The sequence below is a fragment of the Salvelinus namaycush genome, chromosome 2 (assembly GCF_016432855.1).
Source record: "Salvelinus namaycush isolate Seneca chromosome 2, SaNama_1.0, whole genome shotgun sequence".
Lineage (NCBI taxonomy): Eukaryota > Metazoa > Chordata > Actinopteri > Salmoniformes > Salmonidae > Salvelinus > Salvelinus namaycush.
In genome coordinates this window covers 66,296,126-66,317,170 of record NC_052308.1, presented here as the reverse complement: position 1 = coordinate 66,317,170, position 21,045 = coordinate 66,296,126, and the positions used below count along the sequence as shown (strand labels likewise).

Here is a 21,045-nt window from a genome sequence, read left to right as displayed (position 1 = left end):
TTTTATGAACTAGAGTTGATTACCTGGCCATTTCCTGATAGAACTGTATAAAATAGTATTTTTGTGGTCTCATCTGTAAAAGTGTGGTGAGTGGCACAATACAAATCCTGTACAACATTTACAAGTCATGAACATCGTTCAGACACAGATTTTAAAGCAACAGTAAAAATATTCATTATTACGTTGTTTAAACAACATAGCTATATTAAGAAAAATAATAATAGATAAATGTGTTTTAAAGGCACGAATACCAGAAAATGTGAGAACATGCAAAAAGAAGAAAAAACAACATATTTTTGTGCAAGGAAGCAAAATGTACGTTTAAAGCAATTTAATTTACAGCAGGTTATCCCCTTTGCCTATCAACGTCCTCTCGAATACAGTAGTACAGCAAAGGCCTACTGTATGACATTTGAAAACTGTCTCAACAAAATGTAGATTTGTACACAAAAACCCATTAGGTTTTAACAGAGAGAATGTTAGCTACGTGAGACATTCATGATATTTACAGTATACTAGCCAAAGAGCAAACACTACCCATATACTCTGTATAGACTCCAGTATGATTGCTATTCCAGTCTTATTAGTACCAAACTCTAGTCTACAGTAAGTGAACTTCTGATGAATATACTGCAGTATACTACAGTATCTTATATAGAGATGATAGGGATGATTCAATGAGCCACACTGACATGGCTTAACACCCAGAGGAAATTCATAAAACACATTGAGATGTGGAATAACAGAGATAAATACTGTATCTATCTCTATGCAGAATGCATTAAGCATTCTGTACATTCACATCCATTGGGTTACATTCATGTGCTTGTACATTGTTATGCTGTTGACTTGACAGCCCTGTGTGCTGGCAGGGTTTGTCTCTTGTTCAGTGTGGATATAGGGAGAGTGGAGTGGCAGTGTCCGACACAGAAATATAAAGCATATAGGCTAGTTGGCTAATAGCCACATTATAAAATCCTACAGTATACTATAAAATACTACAGTACTTACTATAGAATTCTATAGTAAACTGTAGTATACTATACTACACACAGTAGTATCCCTCGATCGTGTGTACAGTAGTACTATATAATGTTATAGTATACTGTAGGAGCTATAGTAAATATTGTAGTATTAGCCATAAAAAAGCACTGTCGTAAATACTACAGTATCTTATTTGCATATAACCTGTCCATTCCCCTCCCCCATATCGCAATTTGTGCCACCCTTAAGTGAGAAACCTACATGCCAAGTATAGACCATATAGTGTGTTCTCTACAGGTTATAGAAAAGAGCAGAAGCACTGAACAATCTGTTTGAACCCCAGTCTTACCTACAGGTTATGGAAAATGTGCTCTTTTAGTATTTCTCCACTAGGTTTCCTGAAGGAGAAAGCCTCCATTTCTATGTCAAAGATAATAAAACAAAAACACTGTAGTAAATACTACAGTAAATACAACAAACCGCAAAAACAATACATTATTACTATAGTATATACTACAGTTTTCTATTATTACAGTATTTATACTTTAGTTAACTGTAAATACTACAGTATGATACAGTATACTACAGTAAATACTACAATAAATGCTACAGTATTCACTGCAGTGTTTTTGCGGACTCCGTAAGTCAGCAAAAAAGTCTGCAAAAACACTACAGTGAATACTATAGTATTTATTCCATAGTATACTATAGTTTTTTTTGTGTGGGCAGCTATAGCAGCTTAATGCAATGGGACATCCTTCATAGCACATATCCCAGGTCTAACCAACTTATTTAGACAGACTTACTACAGAATGTCTGAGTAGAAAATAATTAATGGGAACCTGTGATTAAGAGGAATTGGCATCCTCAAATTCTCAACCAGCCAATTAACAACTCACTGTGTGAGTTAAGAATTTACTATATGGATTTATCATACAGTATTACTCTACACAGATCATACTGTACCGTCATCTCAGAGTTCCCTAGGAAGGCATTCTTCTCTTATCTTCCTCTGTACTGTACTGACCGATACACTTCACCTGTTCCTTCTTTGACTTCACTAAGCCATTCCATCCTCCTGAAAGCATTCCATCACACCAAGTTCTGCTGCCTCTCATTATCACTTTACATGACTGATATCTTCTTCAGTCAACGCCAATATCTTTTGACATCAAGATGCTTGTACAATATTTTCTCGCTCCTTCTCTCCCTCCTTTCGTCTCTTTCTGTCACTCTTCTTACTCACAGAAACACGTGCTGCTTTCCTTTCTTCATCAACGTGCCTCTGCCCACATACCGGTCTTCACCGATCAAACACAGATCAACTTTAAGGAAACAGTGGGGATAGGGTTGTCTGGAAGCTAAAGATCTGTGTGGCTATCTGCCAGTCTCTCTCTGTTCTTTTATTCCCCAATGGCTACAACACACGCTGTTGCAGATGAATAGGTTTTTGTTCACATTGTTTCTACATACACCACTAGAGTACGTATATCCAGTGTTCAACAACCAGTAATGCCCTACATATTCAAAGCACCTGCCCAGTATAATTATTTTTCCCAGTAATAATTAATCTCGATTGTGTTTTAGACTAAAGATGAGGCTGTGAGGAAACAATAGAGAACATAGAAGAAAGTGCATGAAGGAGTATGAGGGAGATACCAACATCTGTTGATGAGTCACAGAATAGAACAGAAGTATGACGGTGAAGTACCAAAACTCCCTTTACTAGTCAACACAGAAAATCCACTATAGCTCCAGTCGCTGAGAGAAAACAGGGTCATATTCATTAGGCCACACCGTAGCAAAACGTTTCGCAACAGAACACAAAAACAAGTGTTTCTAATTGGACAAGTCCCGGTAGTACCTCCCAGTTTCAGTCTGTTTTCTTCTGTTTTGTGCCTAATGAATACACCCAAGTTCACAGTTCCACTCCTGGGGCAGCAGGGGGCAATGATGTCTAGCTGTCCCAGGCCTCAGCATGGCTAGTCTTCCTTTCCCTTTCCAATTCCCCATTCCCGGTGGGGGTTCTAGTAGTGGGTTTCTAGTAGGGGGGTTCTAGTTGGTCTTGATCTCCAAGATGGAGGGGCTGTGGTCCAGGATAGACAAAATGATCTTGTCCATGTACTGCCGCAGGCGGAAGTTGATCTCCTCCTGCTCCTTGAGGGCCTCCATCAACTGTGGAGAAATATCATCAGATATGGTGGTGCCATTATCTGGTTATACCAGCTAACCCTGATGTCATGCAGAATGAAACTCTTCAGGTCTTAGGCAAGGTTACTCAACAGACAAGCGTGGTCACCATACCATCAGAACGGTTACACCAGCAATACATTATTTTATGACAGTAATGTAACCTACTGCACGCCTATGAACCTGATCACATACATGCCTACTGTCTAAATTCCATGTGTACTATGACCTTAATCAATAGGTTTACTCTTGCAGGGTTACGCCGAAATGATCAAATGATTAGCATTATGAATGAAAAACTCACGTCGTCACGTGAGGCGTTGTCTATCTCAGCAGCCAGCGACTGGGCCTTGGTCTGGGTGGCAAACAGGTTCTTAGCCTCATACAGGCTCAGACTGAGGATCTGACCATTCAGGTCGTCGTTCTGTTCTCTCAGTTTCAGGTTCTCCTGTTGGGTGGAGGGGGGAGTGAAGGAGAGGGGGAGGGGCATAGAGGGGAGGGTGGGAGTTTGGGAGAGAGAAGAGGGAGGGGGAAGTAGAGGTAGATAGGAGGGAAGGAAAGAGAGAGAGAGAGATGAGTATCATAGCTTGATTTGACAGACTGAAGCGATGGGTTTAGAGGGAGTCCACAGCTTGATGAGATTCATCTCAATTCTCCAAGCGCCCCACTTCATCCACACTGTGTCAGTAGGCAAGGCCTGTTAGATTAGACTACTGAAGCCTCACACAAATACACCCACGACAAACCATCTCTCGATTTCAACAGCAGCCGACACAGCACACCACATCTACAGTAACACCTACAGGACAGGACACGGGTTATTATGTTTATCACGGTGTTATGGCACAAACTGCGCCCTGTGTCGACAAGGGGTGAAGCTCTATAGGCGCTGTATGGTGGTGATATTAGCTGTGGTTAATGGGAGGGGTCAAAGGTTAAAGCTCACAAGAAACAACAGTGGGTTTGTTTACCGTCTGACCGTGACGGAGGCGTGCCCCAGCGGATACTACGAGGTGGCGGAGGTCAGAGGTCAGAGGAAAATCCTGCGAGACAAACCGCTGGACACACAGAGGAGAAGCAAAGAGGAGCACAGGGAGACATGAGAGGGAAGAGACTCATTCATCCCTGTTTGGAATACTATCACATCAGCTAGCTGATCTGCATTCTCTTTTGAACCCTTTCTCAAATATGAAACAGTGCCATTATAAAATAACAGATTTGAAAAAGTAACCTATGAGTGTTTTAAATACGGAGTTTCAGATAAGCACCATTTGATCTAAAAGTGTTGAGAAAAGAGAAAAAGGGTATCACATATCTGCCTAACACCAATTAGAGATGTTTCTCTTCCAGCCTTGTAGTTTAAACTTTGAATCAAAGCCTGTGACTGCAGAAAATGGTTTACTTGTCTATGTGTCTGTGTAGTCTGGGTACCAGACTTTTTAGCTAACATTCCACTCCTGTCATTTGCCAAATGTAACAGTTGAGCAGAGACGGCAACCAGGCAAGTGTGAGAGGGAGAAAAAAAAGAGAGAGAGATAGAGAGCAAGACAGATCCAGATGAAAGCTGCAGGCAAGGCGAGGCACTGTGATTACTCTCCTAGCGTTACTGTCAGTTTGACAGAGTGTACTGACCGAAGGCAAGAAAGAAGCCTACAGTAGAATATCAAATCTTTACACATGAAGATACCGCAATACTGCATGTCTCAGCATTAGAGCCTCTGCCTTGTCTGAGAGGACATCTTAGAAACACTTTCATCTTGATCTCTTATCTCATGTTTATACAAGGTCCGATGCTCGTAACAAGGATGGGGAACATTAACAATATAATTTCACTGCCCTTGACAGACAGATATCACTGGTATTCACTACCTAGAAATGGCACACTATCTAAGAAGTCGAAAGGACAACACTTACAATAGATAAGACGCACTGTAGATAGATATGACTAGTGTATGCCACTCTCTATGTTGAGAGTGTACTCCCAGCATTAGACTATCACACGAAACACTGTTAACTCGCACACCAGCATATAGTGGTGGCATATACAAACACATACAGTATACTTAGAGGTGGAATTGAGAGGGAACGTGTGTAAAAAAACAACAAAAAAAACATTTTGTGTAAAAGATTGTTTTTGAGCCCCACCTGTTTGAGTCTCTTGCCCAATGAAATCCTAGCAAATACCCCAAAAGAGGAAGTAACAATGCATTCAATTAGAGTTAGCATTAGCCACTAGCTCTCAAGCCCACCTGTTTGAGTCTCTTGACCTCGTGCTCCAGCTCCATCTCTCTGGTCTTGGCGTTGAACTCCGTCAACCCAGAGGAGGAGCTGCGGCCGCGGCCAGGCTTCTCTGTCTCCAGCTTGAACAGCTGCAGGTGCTCCAGCTCCCGACGAAGGTCCTCAATCAACTGCAGGAGAGGGACACAACCAGGGACGATATGTGGTAGCTGTCGTGAAGACTGTTTAGTATAAAGAGTACCTGGGATAGCCACGTAGACCAGTCTGATGCAGTGGGCAGACTGGTTTATGTGCAAATGTATTCTATACAAACATTCAGCTACTAGAGACTTCAGAGGAGTGGGAGAGGCATCATGAGCTTTCGTTTCACACTACATGTAAAAGGGTGTATAAGTGTGTGTACACGCAAGTATAAGTGTGTGTGTGTGTGCGCGTGTGTCCCTGTGTGTGTGTTATTCCTCCTCCCACCTCCTGCATAGCCTCCCTCTCCTTCTGGAACTCGTGTCTGTTCTGCCTCAGCTTGTCCATCATCTTCCTGTAGAGGTCCATCTCATCCTTCAGCCTCAGACTGGTGTCCTCCAGCTTGTATGTCATACTCTGCTTCTCCTGACAACACACACATATAGACACATTGAAATACATGTGAAGATACACACAGAATAAAGCATGGATCGTTTTCAAACGTATGCCTGATTCATAATACAGGCCAAAGCCAAGACCATCTGTTCTGGGCTGGACTGGTTACGCATCCACTATAGTTGCTGGAACTGTGCTGGGAAGGACAATGTGAATAGAAAAGCCCCAAGCCAGCACAGTGCAGTTTGGGGCGGCCCTATAAGCCAAGTAGAACAACTTAGGGATAGGCAAAATAATACAACAAGCTGGAGAGAGTGGAGTCACTCAATCTCAAAACTGACCCCGATTACCCAATAACCTCTGCTTTACCCCAGCCTCCAGAGTAGCTCATCAAAATAAAAGTCACATGGTGTTCACACAATAAAGGTCCCACAGTATGAATAAGGCATTAGGTTGTTAGGATGTATGCGGTAAGCAAGAACACAGTCAGTCTAATAATGCACAGTGAATAGTCATGTAAGAAGAAGCATTAGGACACATACCTTAAAATTAACTATAATTTTAATGAATTTACAGTACTATACATAGTGCAAATACTGCAAAAATTCTAACGCAAAAACAGCTATTCATAAAAATATTCTTTAAAGCTGGCAATGAAATGTTGCCTGGCTCCCCAAACTCCTTGCTCCCTCCAAACGCTACGCCCACTGACATTATGACTGTAACGAACTGCAAAAATCACTGAAGCTGGAGACTCATATCTCCCTCACTAGCTTTAAGCACCAGCTGTCAGAGCAGCTCACAGATCACTGCACCTGAGTCTGGATCTGAGTCCCTCCCGACGATTTTTAGAACGGAAAAACATTCTAGCCACTGTGATTGGTTCCAGAAATCAATGGGTTGGGCCAGAGACAGAATACACATGGGTAAAGCGGAGGTTTGAAAATTCGTCATTGGCTTTGATATAATCAAATCGCTGATGACTGTTTTGTACAACGCCCCTCATTTTGACGTCACCACAAATTACTTTAACGATGCCAGTCTCAGACGGAAGTATGAGGTGAACGACAGAGCAGCGAAAGAATTCAGTTTGAGTCGTCAGGCAACCTGAAGTGTATAGTATAGTAATTAGTTAGTGTGACTGTCTGTTAGGAGTTCACACAATCAAATGATCATGCAGACCAGTAATGCCAACTCCCTTGCATGTTTTCACCAGGCAGGCTAGAAGTAGAGGTGTTGATATGAGCCCAGCTGTAGCCTTCACACCTCCAAACGTGTGTGTGTGTGTGTGTGTGTGTGTGTGTGTGTGTGTGTGTGTGTGTGTGTGTGTGTGTGTGTGTGTGTGTGTGTGTGTGTGTGTGTGACTGTGGCAATTGGTCACATGCTGTTGATGGGAGGGTGTTGATGTTTTGTAACCAGTTATCGAGGTCTCTGTCTGTGTAGAGATAGTAGTACTGGAGTTGCATGAGTGAGAGCGTGTGTTTGTACTAAATGTAGCCTACTGTGTCTCTGAGGATGATATGTAAGCAAGCACGCACATACCTCGTCCAGTTTCTCTGTCTGAGACTTCAGTCTGCACATGTTCACCGATATATCCCCGTTCTCCTCCTCTAGCTGTTGGACTCTGTAGGGGAAGAAGAGGAAACACATTATGATAATTCATCTATGTTTAATATGTCAGATACTGGATTCAGTATCTAGCTCAAGGCCTAATCTATGGTATCTACCTAGCGCTATGGACTACACTCTTAGAAGAATGGGTTCTTAGGATGTCCCCATAGGAGAACCCTTTTTGATTCCAGGTAGAACCCTTTTTGGTTTCAGGTAGAACACGTTTGGGTTCCATGTAGAACCCTCTGTGGAAATTATTCTACATGGAACCCAAAGGGTTCTCCTATGGGGACAGCCAAAAAAACATTTTAGGTTATAGATAGCACCTTTGTGTACACGCATACATGTAAATATGAGTATCTACGATGCAGTGTATAAATGATTGAAGTAAGTGTGTTTGTGTGTGTGTGTTACCGGTTGTGTAGCAGCTCTAGCTCAGTGTTCTTGTCTCTCTCCATCTTGCTGTAGGCCTCACGGTGTCGTCTCTGCTCCTCCTCTGTGTTCTGCTCTGCCCGCGCCTCCTGGTCCTTCAACTGCTCCTCCAACTCGTGGATCCTGTGAGTGACACACACACGCACACACATACAGAAACATTAGCATAAATGAGATATGCAAAAAGAAATGCTCACACGCACATATATATATATATATTTAAGAATGAATGTGTGTGTGTGTGCATTCCTACATGTGTTTGTGTGTATCTACGTGCGTGTGTGTGTGTGTGTGTGCGTGGGTGGGTGGGCATGCATGTGTGTGTGTGTAAACCTCCTACCTGTGAACCAGCTGTGTGTTCTCCTGCTTCAGCTTGGACTTGAGATCTCCGTTCATCAGCGTGTCATTCTCCAACTCTGCTACCTTCTTCTCTAGGTAACTCACCTGTGTGTGTGTGGGAGAGAGAGAGAGAGAGAGAGAGAGAGAGAGAGTAAGATATGTTATATCATTCATTCATCCAATGTCCTTACTTCAGCCAGCACAATCAGCAACAAGCTCTGCCAGAGCCATTCAGCTCGATTCACAGCAGAACACCTCTTGACAGTAGCAGCCAATGCAATCAATTTCACAATTAGTATCCCATCAATTTTCACGTTAATATAATGGAGTGCAGGTAGTGGATTGGTCACAGATAGAGACAGACACGATAAATGGTAGTCCCTTCCATAGAATTAAACAGAACACAATGTATCTCTACGGTACCTTCTCAGTGATGTCAATGTCACAGGAGTCGATGCTGTCTCGGAACAGGTCCTCCGTGCTGCCGTTGCTGCTGCTGAAGTTACTGGTGTGGAGGAGCTGCCTGCAGACAGAGAGAGAGGAAGAGAGAGGAAGAGGCTGTTATACAAGACTTGAAGAAAAAACAATAAAATCTCTCCCAACTGTGGTAGTCCTAGAGCTATCCTTTTTTAGCTTCACCCTATAGGGCATCAATCTGAGCTTTACTGCTGAACCATAATGCCACTGTGTGTGTGTGTGTGTCCACTCCTGCAGAGAGAATGCTGCAGGATAGGATGTAAAAGGGACTATAAGCAAAAGGGCTGTGCCAGTGGGGGAGCTGATCATATTGCATAGAGTTCAGACACACACACACATGCACACATCACACACTATTACACTACAAAGACACACAGTCATGCATGCCCATATGTACGCACACACACACGCACACACAGTGGCATTCAAACTGCCACCACAACATCTAGCCCCACTCTAACTAATGGAATGGCTTCACACCAGCCTCCATTACAGAGACTATTCATCAATAAGAGGAGGGGGAGAAAGGGAGGAAAAGAGTAAGGGAGGAGAGGAGGAGAGGAGTAGAGGTAGAGAGTAGGGAAGGGAAGAGAGAGAGGAGATGAGAGGAGGAGAGGTAAAGAGGAAAGGAAAGGGAGAGAGGAGGAGTGGTAGAGTAGAAGAGAGGGAGAGAGTAGAGAGGGAGAGAGTAGTGGAGAGGTAGAGAGTAGAAGAGAGGGAGAGAGTAGAAGAGAGGAGAGAGTAGAGAGAGTAGAAGAGAGGGAGAGAGTAGAGAGGGGGAGAGAGTAGAAGAGAGGGAGAGAGTAGTAGAGGGGGAGAGAGTAGAAGATAGGGCGAGAGTAGAGAGAGGAGAGAGTAGGAGAGGGAGAGAGTAGAAGAGAGGGAGAGAGTAGAGGAGAGGGCGAGAATAGAAGAGAGGGTGAGAGTAGAGAGAGGAGAGAGTAGGAGAGGGAGAGAGTAGAAGAGAGGGAGAGAGTAGAGGAGAGGTAGAGAGTAGAAGAGAGGGAGAGAGTAGAAGAGAGGGCGAGAGTAGAGAGAGGGAGAGAGTAGAAGAGAGGGAGAGAGTAGAAGAGAGGGAGAGAGTAGTAGAGAGGGAGAGAGTAGAGAGAGGAGAGAGTAGTAGAGAGGGAGAGAGTAGAGAGAGAAGAGAGTAGGAGAGGGAGAGAGTAGGAGAGGGAGAGAGTAGAGTAGAGGAGAGGGCGAGAGTAGAAGAGAGGGCGAGAATAGAGAGGAGAGAGTAGGAGAGGGAGAGAGTAGAAGAGAGGGAGAGAGTAGAGGAGAGGTAGAGAGTAGAAGAGAGGAGAGAGTAGAGAGACGGAGAGAGTAGAAGAGGGAGAGAGTAGAAGACAGGGAGAGAGTAGAGATGGAGAGAGTAGTAGAGAGGGAGAGAGTAGAAGAGAGGGCGAGAGTAGAGAGAGTAGAAGAGAGAGAGAGAGAGAGGGAGAGAGTAGTAGAGAGGGAGAGAGTAGAAGAGAGGGCGAGAGTAGAAGAGAGGGAGAGAGTAGAGAGAGGAGAGTAGAAGAGAGGGAGAGAGTAGAAGAGAGGGAGAGAGTAGTAGAGAGGGAGAGAGTAGTAGAAAGGGAGAGAGTAGAGAGAGGGAGAGAGTAGTAGAAAGGGAGAGAGTAGAAGAGAGGGAGAGAGTAGAAGAGAGGGAGAGAGTAGAGAGAGGAGAGAGTAGAAGAGAGGGAGAGAGTAAAGAGAGGGAGAGAGTAGTAGAGAGGGAGAGCGTAGAAGAGAGGGCGAGACTAGAGAGAGGAGAGTAGTAGAAAGGGAGAGAGTAGAGAGAGGGAGAGAGTAGAAGTGAGGGCGAGAGTAGAAGAGAGGTAGAGAGTAGAAGAGAGGGAGAGAGTGAGTAGTAGAGAGGGAGAGAGTAGTAGAAAGGGAGAGAGTAGAGAGAGGGAGAGAGTAGTAGAAAGGGAGAGAGTAGAAGAGAGGGAGAGAGTAGAGAGAGGAGAGAGTAGTAGAAAGGGAGAGTAGAGAGAGGGAGAGAGTAGAGAGAGGGAGAGAGTAGAAGAGAGGGCGAGAGTAGAGAGAGGGAGAGAGTAGAAGAGAGGGAGAGAGTAGAAGAGAGGGAGAGAGTAGAAGAGAGGGAGAGAGTAGAAGAGAGGGAGAGAGTAGAAGAGAGGGAGAGAGTAGTAGAGAGGGAGAGAGTAGTAGAGGGAGAGAGTAGAAGAGAGGGCCAGAGTAGAGAGAGGGAGAGAGTAGAAGAGAGGGAGAGAGTAGAAGAGAGGGAGAGAGTAGAAGAGAGGGAGAGAGTAGAGAGAGGAGAGAGTAGTAGAGAGGGAGAGAGTAGTAGAGGGAGAGAGTAGAAGAGAGGGAGAGAGTAGAGAGAGTAGGAGAGGGAGAGAGTAGAGGAGAGGGCGAGAGTAGAGGAGAGGGTGAGAGTAGAAGAGAGGGAGAGAGTAGAGAGAGGGAGAGAGTAGTAGAGCGGGAGAGAGTAGAAGAGAGGGAGAGAGTAGAGAGAGAAAGAGAGTAGTAGAGAGGGAGAGAGTAGAGAGAGGGAGAGAGTAGTAGAGAGGGAGAGAGTAGAAGAGAGGGAGAGAGTAGAAGAGAGGGAGTAGAGAGAGGAGAGAGTAGAAGAGAGGGAGAGAGTAGAAGAGAGGGAGAGAGTAGAAGAGAGGGAGAGAGTAGAGAGAGGAGAGAGTAGAAGAGAGGGAGAGAGTAGAGAGAGTAGTAGAGAGGGAGAGAGTAGAAGAGAGGGAGAGAGTAGAAAAGAGGGAGAGAGTAGAGAGAGGAGAGAGTAGAAGAGAGGGAGAGAGTAGAGAGAGGGAGAGAGTAGTAGAGATGGAGAGCGTAGAAGAGAGGGCGAGAGTAGAGAGGGGAGAGAGTAGTAGAAAGGGAGAGAGTAGAGAGAGGGAGAGAGTAGAAGTGAGGGCAAGAGTAGAGAGAGGAGAGAGTAGTAGAGAGGGAGAGAGTAGAAGAGAGGGAGAGAGTAGAAGAGAGGGAGAGAGTAGAGAGAGGAGAGAGTAGTAGAGAGGGAGAGAGTAGTAGAGGGAGAGAGTAGAAGAGAGGGCGAGAGTAGAGAGAGTAGGAGAGGGAAAGAGTAGAGGAGAGGGCGAGAGTAGAGGAGAGGGCGAGAGTAGAAGAGAGGGCGAGAGTAGAAAAGAGGGCGAGAGTAGAAGAGAGGGAGAGAGTAGAAGATAGGGAGAGAGTAGAAGAGAGGGAGAGAGTAGAGAGAGGGAGAGAGTAGTAGAGAGGGAGAGAGTAGAGAGAGGGAGAGAGTAGTAGAGAGGGAGAGAGTAGAAGAGAGGGAGAGAGTAGAAGAGAGGGAGAGAGTAGAGAGAGGAGAGAGTAGAAGAGAGGGAGAGAGTAGAAGAGAGGGAGAGAGTAGAGAGAGGAGAGAGTAGGAGAGGGAGAGAGTAGAAGAGAGGGCGAGAGTAGAAGAGAGGGCGAGAGTAGAGAGAGGAGAGAGTAGGAGAGGGAGAGAGTAGAAGAGAGGGAGAGAGTAGAGGAGAGGTAGAGAGTAGAAGAGAGGGAGAGAGTAGAAGAGAGGAGAGAGTAGAGAGAGGAGAGAGTAGAAGAGAGGGCGAGAGTAGAAGAGAGGGAGAGAGTAGAGAGGGATAGAGTAGTAGAGAGGGAGAGAGTAGAAAAAAGGGCGAGAGTAGAAGAGAGGGAGAGAGTAGAGAGGGATAGAGTAGTAGAGAGGGAGAGAGTAGAAAAAAGGGCGAGAGTAGAGAGAGGAGAGAGTAGTAGAGAGGGAGAGAGTAGAAGAGAGGGAGAGAGTAGAAGAGAGGAGAGAGTAGGAGAGGGAGAGAGTAGAAGAGAGGGAGAGAGTAGAGTAGAGGAGAGGGCGAGAGTAGAAGAGAGGGCGAGAGTAGAGAGAGGAGAGAGTAGGAGAGGGAGAGAGTAGAAGAGAGGGAGAGAGTAGAGGAGAGGTAGAGAGTAGAAGAGATGAGAGAGTAGAGAGAGGAGAGAGTAGAAGAGAGGAGAGAGTAGGAGAGGGAAAGAGTAGAAGAGAGGGAGAGAGTAGAGGAGAGGTAGAGAGTAGAAGAGAGGAGAGAGTAGAGAGAGGAGAGAGTAGAAGAGAGGGTGAGAGTAGAAGAGAGGGAGAGAGTAGAGAGGGAGAGAGTAGAAGAGAGGGCGAGAGTAGAAGAGAGGGAGAGAGTAGAGAGTAGGAGAGGGCGAGAGTAGAAAGGGAGAGAGTAGAAGAGAGAGAGAGAGAGTAGAAGAGAGGGGGAGAGTAGAGAGAGGAGAGAGTAGAAGAGAGGGAGAGAGTAGAAGAGAGGAGAGAGTAGAGAGAGGAGAGAGGAGAAGAGAGGGCGAGAGTAGAAGAGAGGGAGAGAGTAGAGAGGGATAGAGTAGTAGAGAGGGAGAGAGTAGAAAAAAGGGCGAGAGTAGAGAGAGGAGAGAGTAGTAGAGAGGGAGAGAGTAGAAGAGAGGGAGAGAGTAGAAGAGAGGAGAGAGTAGGAGAGGGAGAGAGTAGAAGAGAGGGAGAGAGTAGAGTAGAGGAGAGGGCGAGAGTAGAAGAGAGGGCGAGAGTAGAGAGAGGAGAGAGTAGGAGAGGGAGAGAGTAGAAGAGAGGGAGAGAGTAGAGGAGAGGTAGAGAGTAGAAGAGATGAGAGAGTAGAGAGAGGAGAGAGTAGAAGAGAGGAGAGAGTAGGAGAGGGAAAGAGTAGAAGAGAGGGAGAGAGTAGAGGAGAGGTAGAGAGTAGAAGAGAGGAGAGAGTAGAGAGAGGAGAGAGTAGAAGAGAGGGTGAGAGTAGAAGAGAGGGAGAGAGTAGAGAGGGAGAGAGTAGAAGAGAGGGCGAGAGTAGAAGAGAGGGAGAGAGTAGAGAGTAGGAGAGGGCGAGAGTAGAAAGGGAGAGAGTAGAAGAGAGAGAGAGAGAGTAGAAGAAAGGGGGAGAGTAGAGAGAGGAGAGAGTAGAAGAGAGGGAGAGAGTAGAAGAGAGGAGAGAGTAGAGAGAGGAGAGAGGAGAAGAGAGGGCGAGAGTAGAAGAGAGGGAGAGAGTAGAGAGGGAGAGAGTAGAAGAGAGGGCGAGAGTAGAAGAGAGGGAGAGAGTAGAGAGTAGGAGAGGGCGAGAGTAGAAAGGGAGAGAGTAGGAGAGAGAGAGAGTAGAAGAGAGGGGGAGAGTAGAGAGAGGAGAGAGTAGAAGAGAGGGAGAGAGTAGAAGAGAGGAGAGAGTAGAGAGAGGAGAGAGGAGATGAGAGGGCGAGAGTAGAAGAGAGGAGAGAGTAGAGAAAGGGCGAGAGAAGAAGAGAGGGCGAGAGTAGAAGAGAGGGAGAGAGGAGTAGAGAGGGAGAGAGTAGTAGAGAGGAGAGAGTAGAAGATCGCGAGAGAGTAGAAGATAGGGAGAGAGTAGAAGAGAGGGAGAGAGTAGAGAGAGGAGAGAGTAGAAGAGGGAGAGAGTAGAAGAGAGGGAGATAGTAAAGAGAGGAGAGAGTAGAAGAGAGGGAGAGAGTAGAAGATAGGGAGAGAGTAGAAAAGAGGGAGAGAGTAAAGAGAGGAGAGAGTAGAAGAGAGGAAGAGAGTAGAAGATAGGGAGAGAGTAGAAGAGAGGGAGAGAGTAAAGAGAGGGAGAGAGTAGAAGAGAGGGAGAGAGTAGAAGATAGGGAGAGAGTAGAAGAGAGGGAGAGAGTAAAGAGAGGAGAGAGTAAAGAGAGGAGAGAGTAGAAGAGAGGGAGAGAGTAAAGAGAGGAGAGAGTAGAAGAGAGGGAGAGAGTAGAAGAGAGGGAGAGAGTAGAAGAGAGGGAGAGAGTAAAGAGAGTAAAGAGAGGAGAGAGTAGAAGAGAGGAGAGAGTAGAAGAGAGGGAGAGAGTAAAGAGAGGAGAGAGTAGAAGAGAGGGAGAGAGTAGAAGATAGGGAGAGAGTAGAAGAGAGGGGGAGAGTAAAGAGAGGAGAGAGTAGAAGAGAGGGAGAGAGTAGAAGATAGGGAGAGAGTAGAAGAGAGGGAGAGAGTAAAGAGAGGAGAGAGTAGAAGAGAGGGAGAGAGTAGAAGATAGGGAGAGAGTAGAAGAGAGGGAGAGAGTAAAGAGAGGAGAGAGTAGAAGATAGGGAGAGAGTAGAAGAGAGGGAGAGAGTAAAGAGAGGAGAGAGTAGAAGATAGGGAGAGAGTAGAAGATAGGGAGAGAGTAGAAGAGGGGGAGAGTAAAGAGAGGAGAGAGTAGAAGAGAGGGAGAGAGTAGAAGATAGGGAGAGAGTAGAAGAGAGGGAGAGAGTAGAAGAGAGGAGAGAGTAGAGAGAGGAGAGAGTAGAAGAGAGGGCGAGAGTAGAAGAGAGGGAGAAAGTAGAGAGGGATAGAGTAGTAGAGAGGGAGAGAGTAGAAAAAAGGGCGAGAGTAGAGAGAGGAGAGAGTAGTAGAGAGGGAGAGAGTAGAAGAGAGGGAGAGAGTAGAAGAGAGGAGAGAGTAGGAGAGGGAGAGAGTAGAAGAGAGGGAGAGAGTAGAGTAGAGGAGAGGGCGAGAGTAGAAGAGAGGGCGAGAGTAGAGAGAGGAGAGAGTAGGAGAGGGAGAGAGTAGAAGAGAGGGAGAGAGTAGAGGAGAGGTAGAGAGTAGAAGAGATGAGAGAGTAGAGAGAGGAGAGAGTAGAAGAGAGGAGAGAGTAGGAGAGGGAAAGAGTAGAAGAGAGGGAGAGAGTAGAGGAGAGGTAGAGAGTAGAAGAGAGGAGAGAGTAGAGAGAGGAGAGAGTAGAAGAGAGGGTGAGAGTAGAAGAGAGGGAGAGAGTAGAAGAGAGGGCGAGAGTAGAAGAGAGGGAGAGAGTAGAGAGTAGGAGAGGGCGAGAGTAGAAAGGGAGAGAGTAGAAGAGAGAGAGAGAGAGTAGAAGAGAGGGGGAGAGTAGAGAGAGGAGAGAGTAGAAGAGAGGGAGAGAGTAGAAGAGAGGAGAGAGTAGAGAGAGGAGAGAGGAGAAGAGAGGGCGAGAGTAGAAGAGAGGGAGAGAGTAGAGAGGGAGAGAGTAGAAGAGAGGGCGAGAGTAGAAGAGAGGGAGAGAGTAGAGAGTAGGAGAGGGCGAGAGTAGAAAGGGAGAGAGTAGGAGAGAGAGAGAGTAGAAGAGAGGGGGAGAGTAGAGAGAGGAGAGAGTAGAAGAGAGGGAGAGAGTAGAAGAGAGGAGAGAGTAGAGAGAGGAGAGAGGAGATGAGAGGGCGAGAGTAGAAGAGAGGAGAGAGTAGAGAAAGGGCGAGAGAAGAAGAGAGGGCGAGAGTAGAAGAGAGGGAGAGAGGAGTAGAGAGGGAGAGAGTAGTAGAGAGGAGAGAGTAGAAGATCGCGAGAGAGTAGAAGATAGGGAGAGAGTAGAAGAGAGGGAGAGAGTAGAGAGAGGAGAGAGTAGAAGAGGGAGAGAGTAGAAGAGAGGGAGAGAGTAAAGAGAGGAGAGAGTAGAAGAGAGGGAGAGAGTAGAAGATAGGGAGAGAGTAGAAAAGAGGGAGAGAGTAAAGAGAGGAGAGAGTAGAAGAGAGGAAGAGAGTAGAAGATAGGGAGAGAGTAGAAGAGAGGGAGAGAGTAAAGAGAGGGAGAGAGTAGAAGAGAGGGAGAGAGTAGAAGATAGGGAGAGAGTAGAAGAGAGGGAGAGAGTAAAGAGAGGAGAGAGTAAAGAGAGGAGAGAGTAGAAGAGAGGGAGAGAGTAAAGAGAGGAGAGAGTAGAAGAGAGGGAGAGAGTAGAAGAGAGGGAGAGAGTAGAAGAGAGGGAGAGAGTAAAGAGAGTAAAGAGAGGAGAGAGTAGAAGAGAGGAGAGAGTAGAAGAGAGGGAGAGAGTAAAGAGAGGAGAGAGTAGAAGAGAGGGAGAGAGTAGAAGATAGGGAGAGAGTAGAAGAGAGGGGGAGAGTAAAGAGAGGAGAGAGTAGAAGAGAGGGAGAGAGTAGAAGATAGGGAGAGAGTAGAAGAGAGGGAGAGAGTAAAGAGAGGAGAGAGTAGAAGAGAGGGAGAGAGTAGAAGATAGGGAGAGAGTAGAAGAGAGGGAGAGAGTAAAGAGAGGAGAGAGTAGAAGATAGGGAGAGAGTAGAAGAGAGGGAGAGAGTAAAGAGAGGAGAGAGTAGAAGATAGGGAGAGAGTAGAAGATAGGGAGAGCGTAGAAGAGGGGGAGAGTAAAGAGAGGAGAGAGTAGAAGAGAGGGAGAGAGTAGAAGATAGGGAGAGAGTAGAAGAGAGGGAGAGAGTAGAAGAGAGGAGAGAGTAGAGAGAGGAGAGAGTAGAAGAGAGGGCGAGAGTAGAAGAGAGGGAGAAAGTAGAGAGGGATAGAGTAGTAGAGAGGGAGAGAGTAGAAAAAAGGGCGAGAGTAGAGAGAGGAGAGAGTAGTAGAGAGGGAGAGAGTAGAAGAGAGGGAGAGAGTAGAAGAGAGGAGAGAGTAGGAGAGGGAGAGAGTAGAAGAGAGGGAGAGAGTAGAGTAGAGGAGAGGGCGAGAGTAGAAGAGAGGGCGAGAGTAGAGAGAGGAGAGAGTAGGAGAGGGAGAGAGTAGAAGAGAGGGAGAGAGTAGAGGAGAGGTAGAGAGTAGAAGAGATGAGAGAGTAGAGAGAGGAGAGAGTAGAAGAGAGGAGAGAGTAGGAGAGGGAAAGAGTAGAAGAGAGGGAGAGAGTAGAGGAGAGGTAGAGAGTAGAAGAGAGGAGAGAGTAGAGAGAGGAGAGAGTAGAAGAGAGGGTGAGAGTAGAAGAGAGGGAGAGAGTAGAAGAGAGGGCGAGAGTAGAAGAGAGGGAGAGAGTAGAGAGTAGGAGAGGGCGAGAGTAGAAAGGGAGAGAGTAGAAGAGAGAGAGAGAGAGTAGAAGAGAGGGGGAGAGTAGAGAGAGGAGAGAGTAGAAGAGAGGGAGAGAGTAGAAGAGAGGAGAGAGTAGAGAGAGGAGAGAGGAGAAGAGAGGGCGAGAGTAGAAGAGAGGGAGAGAGTAGAGAGGGAGAGAGTAGAAGAGAGGGCGAGAGTAGAAGAGAGGGAGAGAGTAGAGAGTAGGAGAGGGCGAGAGTAGAAAGGGAGAGAGTAGGAGAGAGAGAGAGTAGAAGAGAGGGGGAGAGTAGAGAGAGGAGAGAGTAGAAGAGAGGGAGAGAGTAGAAGAGAGGAGAGAGTAGAGAGAGGAGAGAGGAGATGAGAGGGCGAGAGTAGAAGAGAGGAGAGAGTAGAGAAAGGGCGAGAGAAGAAGAGAGGGCGAGAGTAGAAGAGAGGGAGAGAGGAGTAGAGAGGGAGAGAGTAGTAGAGAGGAGAGAGTAGAAGATCGCGAGAGAGTAGAAGATAGGGAGAGAGTAGAAGAGAGGGAGAGAGTAGAGAGAGGAGAGAGTAGAAGAGGGAGAGAGTAGAAGAGAGGGAGAGAGTAAAGAGAGGAGAGAGTAGAAGAGAGGGAGAGAGTAGAAGATAGGGAGAGAGTAGAAAAGAGGGAGAGAGTAAAGAGAGGAGAGAGTAGAAGAGAGGAAGAGAGTAGAAGATAGGGAGAGAGTAGAAGAGAGGGAGAGAGTAAAGAGAGGGAGAGAGTAGAAGAGAGGGAGAGAGTAGAAGATAGGGAGAGAGTAGAAGAGAGGGAGAGAGTAAAGAGAGGAGAGAGTAAAGAGAGGAGAGAGTAGAAGAGAGGGAGAGAGTAAAGAGAGGAGAGAGTAGAAGAGAGGGAGAGAGTAGAAGAGAGGGAGAGAGTAGAAGAGAGGGAGAGAGTAAAGAGAGTAAAGAGAGGAGAGAGTAGAAGAGAGGAGAGAGTAGAAGAGAGGGAGAGAGTAAAGAGAGGAGAGAGTAGAAGAGAGGGAGAGAGTAGAAGATAGGGAGAGAGTAGAAGAGAGGGGGAGAGTAAAGAGAGGAGAGAGTAGAAGAGAGGGAGAGAGTAGAAGATAGGGAGAGAGTAGAAGAGAGGGAGAGAGTAAAGAGAGGAGAGAGTAGAAGAGAGGGAGAGAGTAGAAGATAGGGAGAGAGTAGAAGAGAGGGAGAGAGTAAAGAGAGGAGAGAGTAGAAGATAGGGAGAGAGTAGAAGAGAGGGAGAGAGTAAAGAGAGGAGAGAGTAGAAGATAGGGAGAGAGTAGAAGATAGGGAGAGAGTAGAAGAGGGGGAGAGTAAAGAGAGGAGAGAGTAGAAGAGAGGGAGAGAGTAGAAGATAGGGAGAGAGTAGAAGAGAGGGAGAGAGTAAAGAGAGGAGAGAGTAGAAGAGAGGGAGAGAGTAGAGGAGAGGTAGAGAGTAGAAGAGAGGGAGAGAGTAGAAGAGAGGAGAGAGTAGAGAGAGGAGAGAGTAGAAGAGAGGGCGAGAGTAGAAGAGAGGGAGAAAGTAGAGAGGGATAGAGTAGTAGAGAGGGAGAGAGTAGAAAAAAGGGCGAGAGTAGAGAGAGGAGAGAGTAGTAGAGAGGGAGAGAGTAGAAGAGAGGGAGAGAGTAGAAGAGAGGAGAGAGTAGGAGAGGGAGAGAGTAGAAGAGAGGGAGAGAGTAGAGTAGAGGAGAGGGCGAGAGTAGAAGAGAGGGCGAGAGTAGAGAGAGGAGAGAGTAGGAGAGGGAGAGAGTAGAAGAGAGGGAGAGAGTAGAGGAGAGGTAGAGAGTAGAAGAGATGAGAGAGTAGAGAGAGGAGAGAGTAGAAGAGAGGAGAGAGTAGGAGAGGGAAAGAGTAGAAGAGAGGGAGAGAGTAGAGGAGAGGTAGAGAGTAGAAGAGAGGAGAGAGTAGAGAGAGGAGAGAGTAGAAGAGAGGGTGAGAGTAGAAGAGAGGGCGAGAGTAGAAGAGAGGGAGAGAGTAGAGAGTAGGAGAGGGCGAGAGTAGAAAGGGAGAGAGTAGAAGAGAGAGAGAGAGAGTAGAAGAGAGGGGGAGAGTAGAGAGAGGAGAGAGTAGAAGAGAGGGAGAGAGTAGAAGAGAGGAGAGAGTAGAGAGAGGAGAGAGGAGAAGAGAGGGCGAGAGTAGAAGAGAGGGAGAGAGTAGAGAGGGAGAGAGTAGAAGAGAGGGCGAGAGTAGAAGAGAGGGAGAGAGTAGAGAGTAGGAGAGGGCGAGAGTAGAAAGGGAGAGAGTAGGAGAGAGAGAGAGTAGAAGAGAGGGGGAGAGTAGAGAGAGGAGAGAGTAGAAGAGAGTGAGAGAGTAGAAGAGAGGAGAGAGTAGAGAGAGGAGAGAGGAGATGAGAGGGCGAGAGTAGAAGAGAGGGAGAGAGTAGAGAAAGGGCGAGAGAAGAAGAGAGGGCGAGAGTAGAAGAGAGGGAGAGAGGAGTAGAGAGGGAGAGAGTAGTAGAGAGGAGAGAGTAGAAGATCGCGAGAGAGTAGAAGATAGGGAGAGAGTAGAAGAGAGGGAGAGAGTAGAGAGAGGAGAGAGTAGAAGAGGGAGAGAGTAGAAGAGAGGGAGAGAGTAAAGAGAGGAGAGAGTAAAAGAGAGGGAGAGAGTAGAAGATAGGGAGAGAGTAGAAAAGAGGGAGAGAGTAAAGAGAGGAGAGAGTAGAAGAGAGGAAGAGAGTAGAAGATAGGGAGAGAGTAGAAGAGAGGGAGAGAGTAAAGAGAGGAGAGAGTAGAAGAGAGGGAGAGAGTAGAAGATAGGGAGAGAGTAGAAGAGAGGGAGAGAGTAAAGAGAGGAGAGAGTAAAGAGAGGAGAGAGTAGAAGATAGGGAGAGAGTAGAAGAGATGGAGAGAGTAAAGAGAGGAGAGAGTAGAAGAGAGGGAGATAGTAGAAGAGAGGGAGAGAGTAGAAGAGAGGGAGAGAGTAAAGAGAGGAGAGAGTAGAAGAGAGGAGAGAGTAGAAGAGAGGGAGAGAGTAAAGAGAGGAGAGAGTAGAAGAGAGGGAGAGAGTAGAAGATAGGGAGAGAGTAGAAGAGAGGGGGAGAGTAAAAAGAGGAGAGAGTAGAAGAGGGAGAGAGTAGAAGAGAGGGAGAGAGTAAAGAGAGGAGAGAGTAGAAGAGAGGGAGAGAGTAGAAGATAGGGAGAGAGTAGAAGAGAGGGAGAGAGTAAAGAGAGGAGAGAGTAGAAGATAGGGAGAGAGTAGAAGAGAGGGAGAGAGTAAAGAGAGGAGAGAGTAGAAGATAGGGAGAGAGTAGAAGATAGGGAGAGAGTAGAAGAGGGGGAGAGTAAAGAGAGGAGAGAGTAGAAGAGAGGGAGAGAGTAGAAGATAGGGAGAGAGTAGAAGAGAGGGAGAGAGTAAAGAGAGGAGAGAGTAGAAGAGAGGGAGAGAGTAGAGGACAAGAGAAAGGAAAAGAGTAGAGAGGTTGGGGAGAACACTATGCACATAGATCAGTGCTGGCAGGCCAATCTCTCTTTGTCAGTTTAATTCACAGTCTAGAGGGAAGTAGGACAAAACCCTAGACACTGTACATTGACCACAATGAAAGGATATTTATATGATAGGTAAGCTATACAAAACC

General features: G+C 46.5%; 1 protein-coding gene across 1 annotated transcript in view; it reads right to left on the bottom strand.

Annotated features, from left to right (window-relative positions):
- Positions 1 to 316: 316 nt before the first annotated feature.
- Positions 317 to 21,045, bottom strand: part of LOC120066418 (rab11 family-interacting protein 4A-like) — a 46,358-nt gene continuing 25,629 nt past the window's right edge. Inside the window, exons 6-13 of the mRNA XM_039017783.1 lie at positions 8,794 to 8,893; positions 8,372 to 8,475; positions 8,014 to 8,154; positions 7,531 to 7,612; positions 5,881 to 6,018; positions 5,424 to 5,582; positions 3,479 to 3,622; positions 317 to 3,159 (exon numbers count right to left, since the gene is read on the bottom strand). Coding sequence (XP_038873711.1) covers positions 3,040 to 3,159; positions 3,479 to 3,622; positions 5,424 to 5,582; positions 5,881 to 6,018; positions 7,531 to 7,612; positions 8,014 to 8,154; positions 8,372 to 8,475; positions 8,794 to 8,893 — 988 coding nt within the window. The 3' untranslated portion in view covers positions 317 to 3,039. The remainder of the gene's footprint in view (positions 3,160 to 3,478; positions 3,623 to 5,423; positions 5,583 to 5,880; positions 6,019 to 7,530; positions 7,613 to 8,013; positions 8,155 to 8,371; positions 8,476 to 8,793; positions 8,894 to 21,045) is intronic.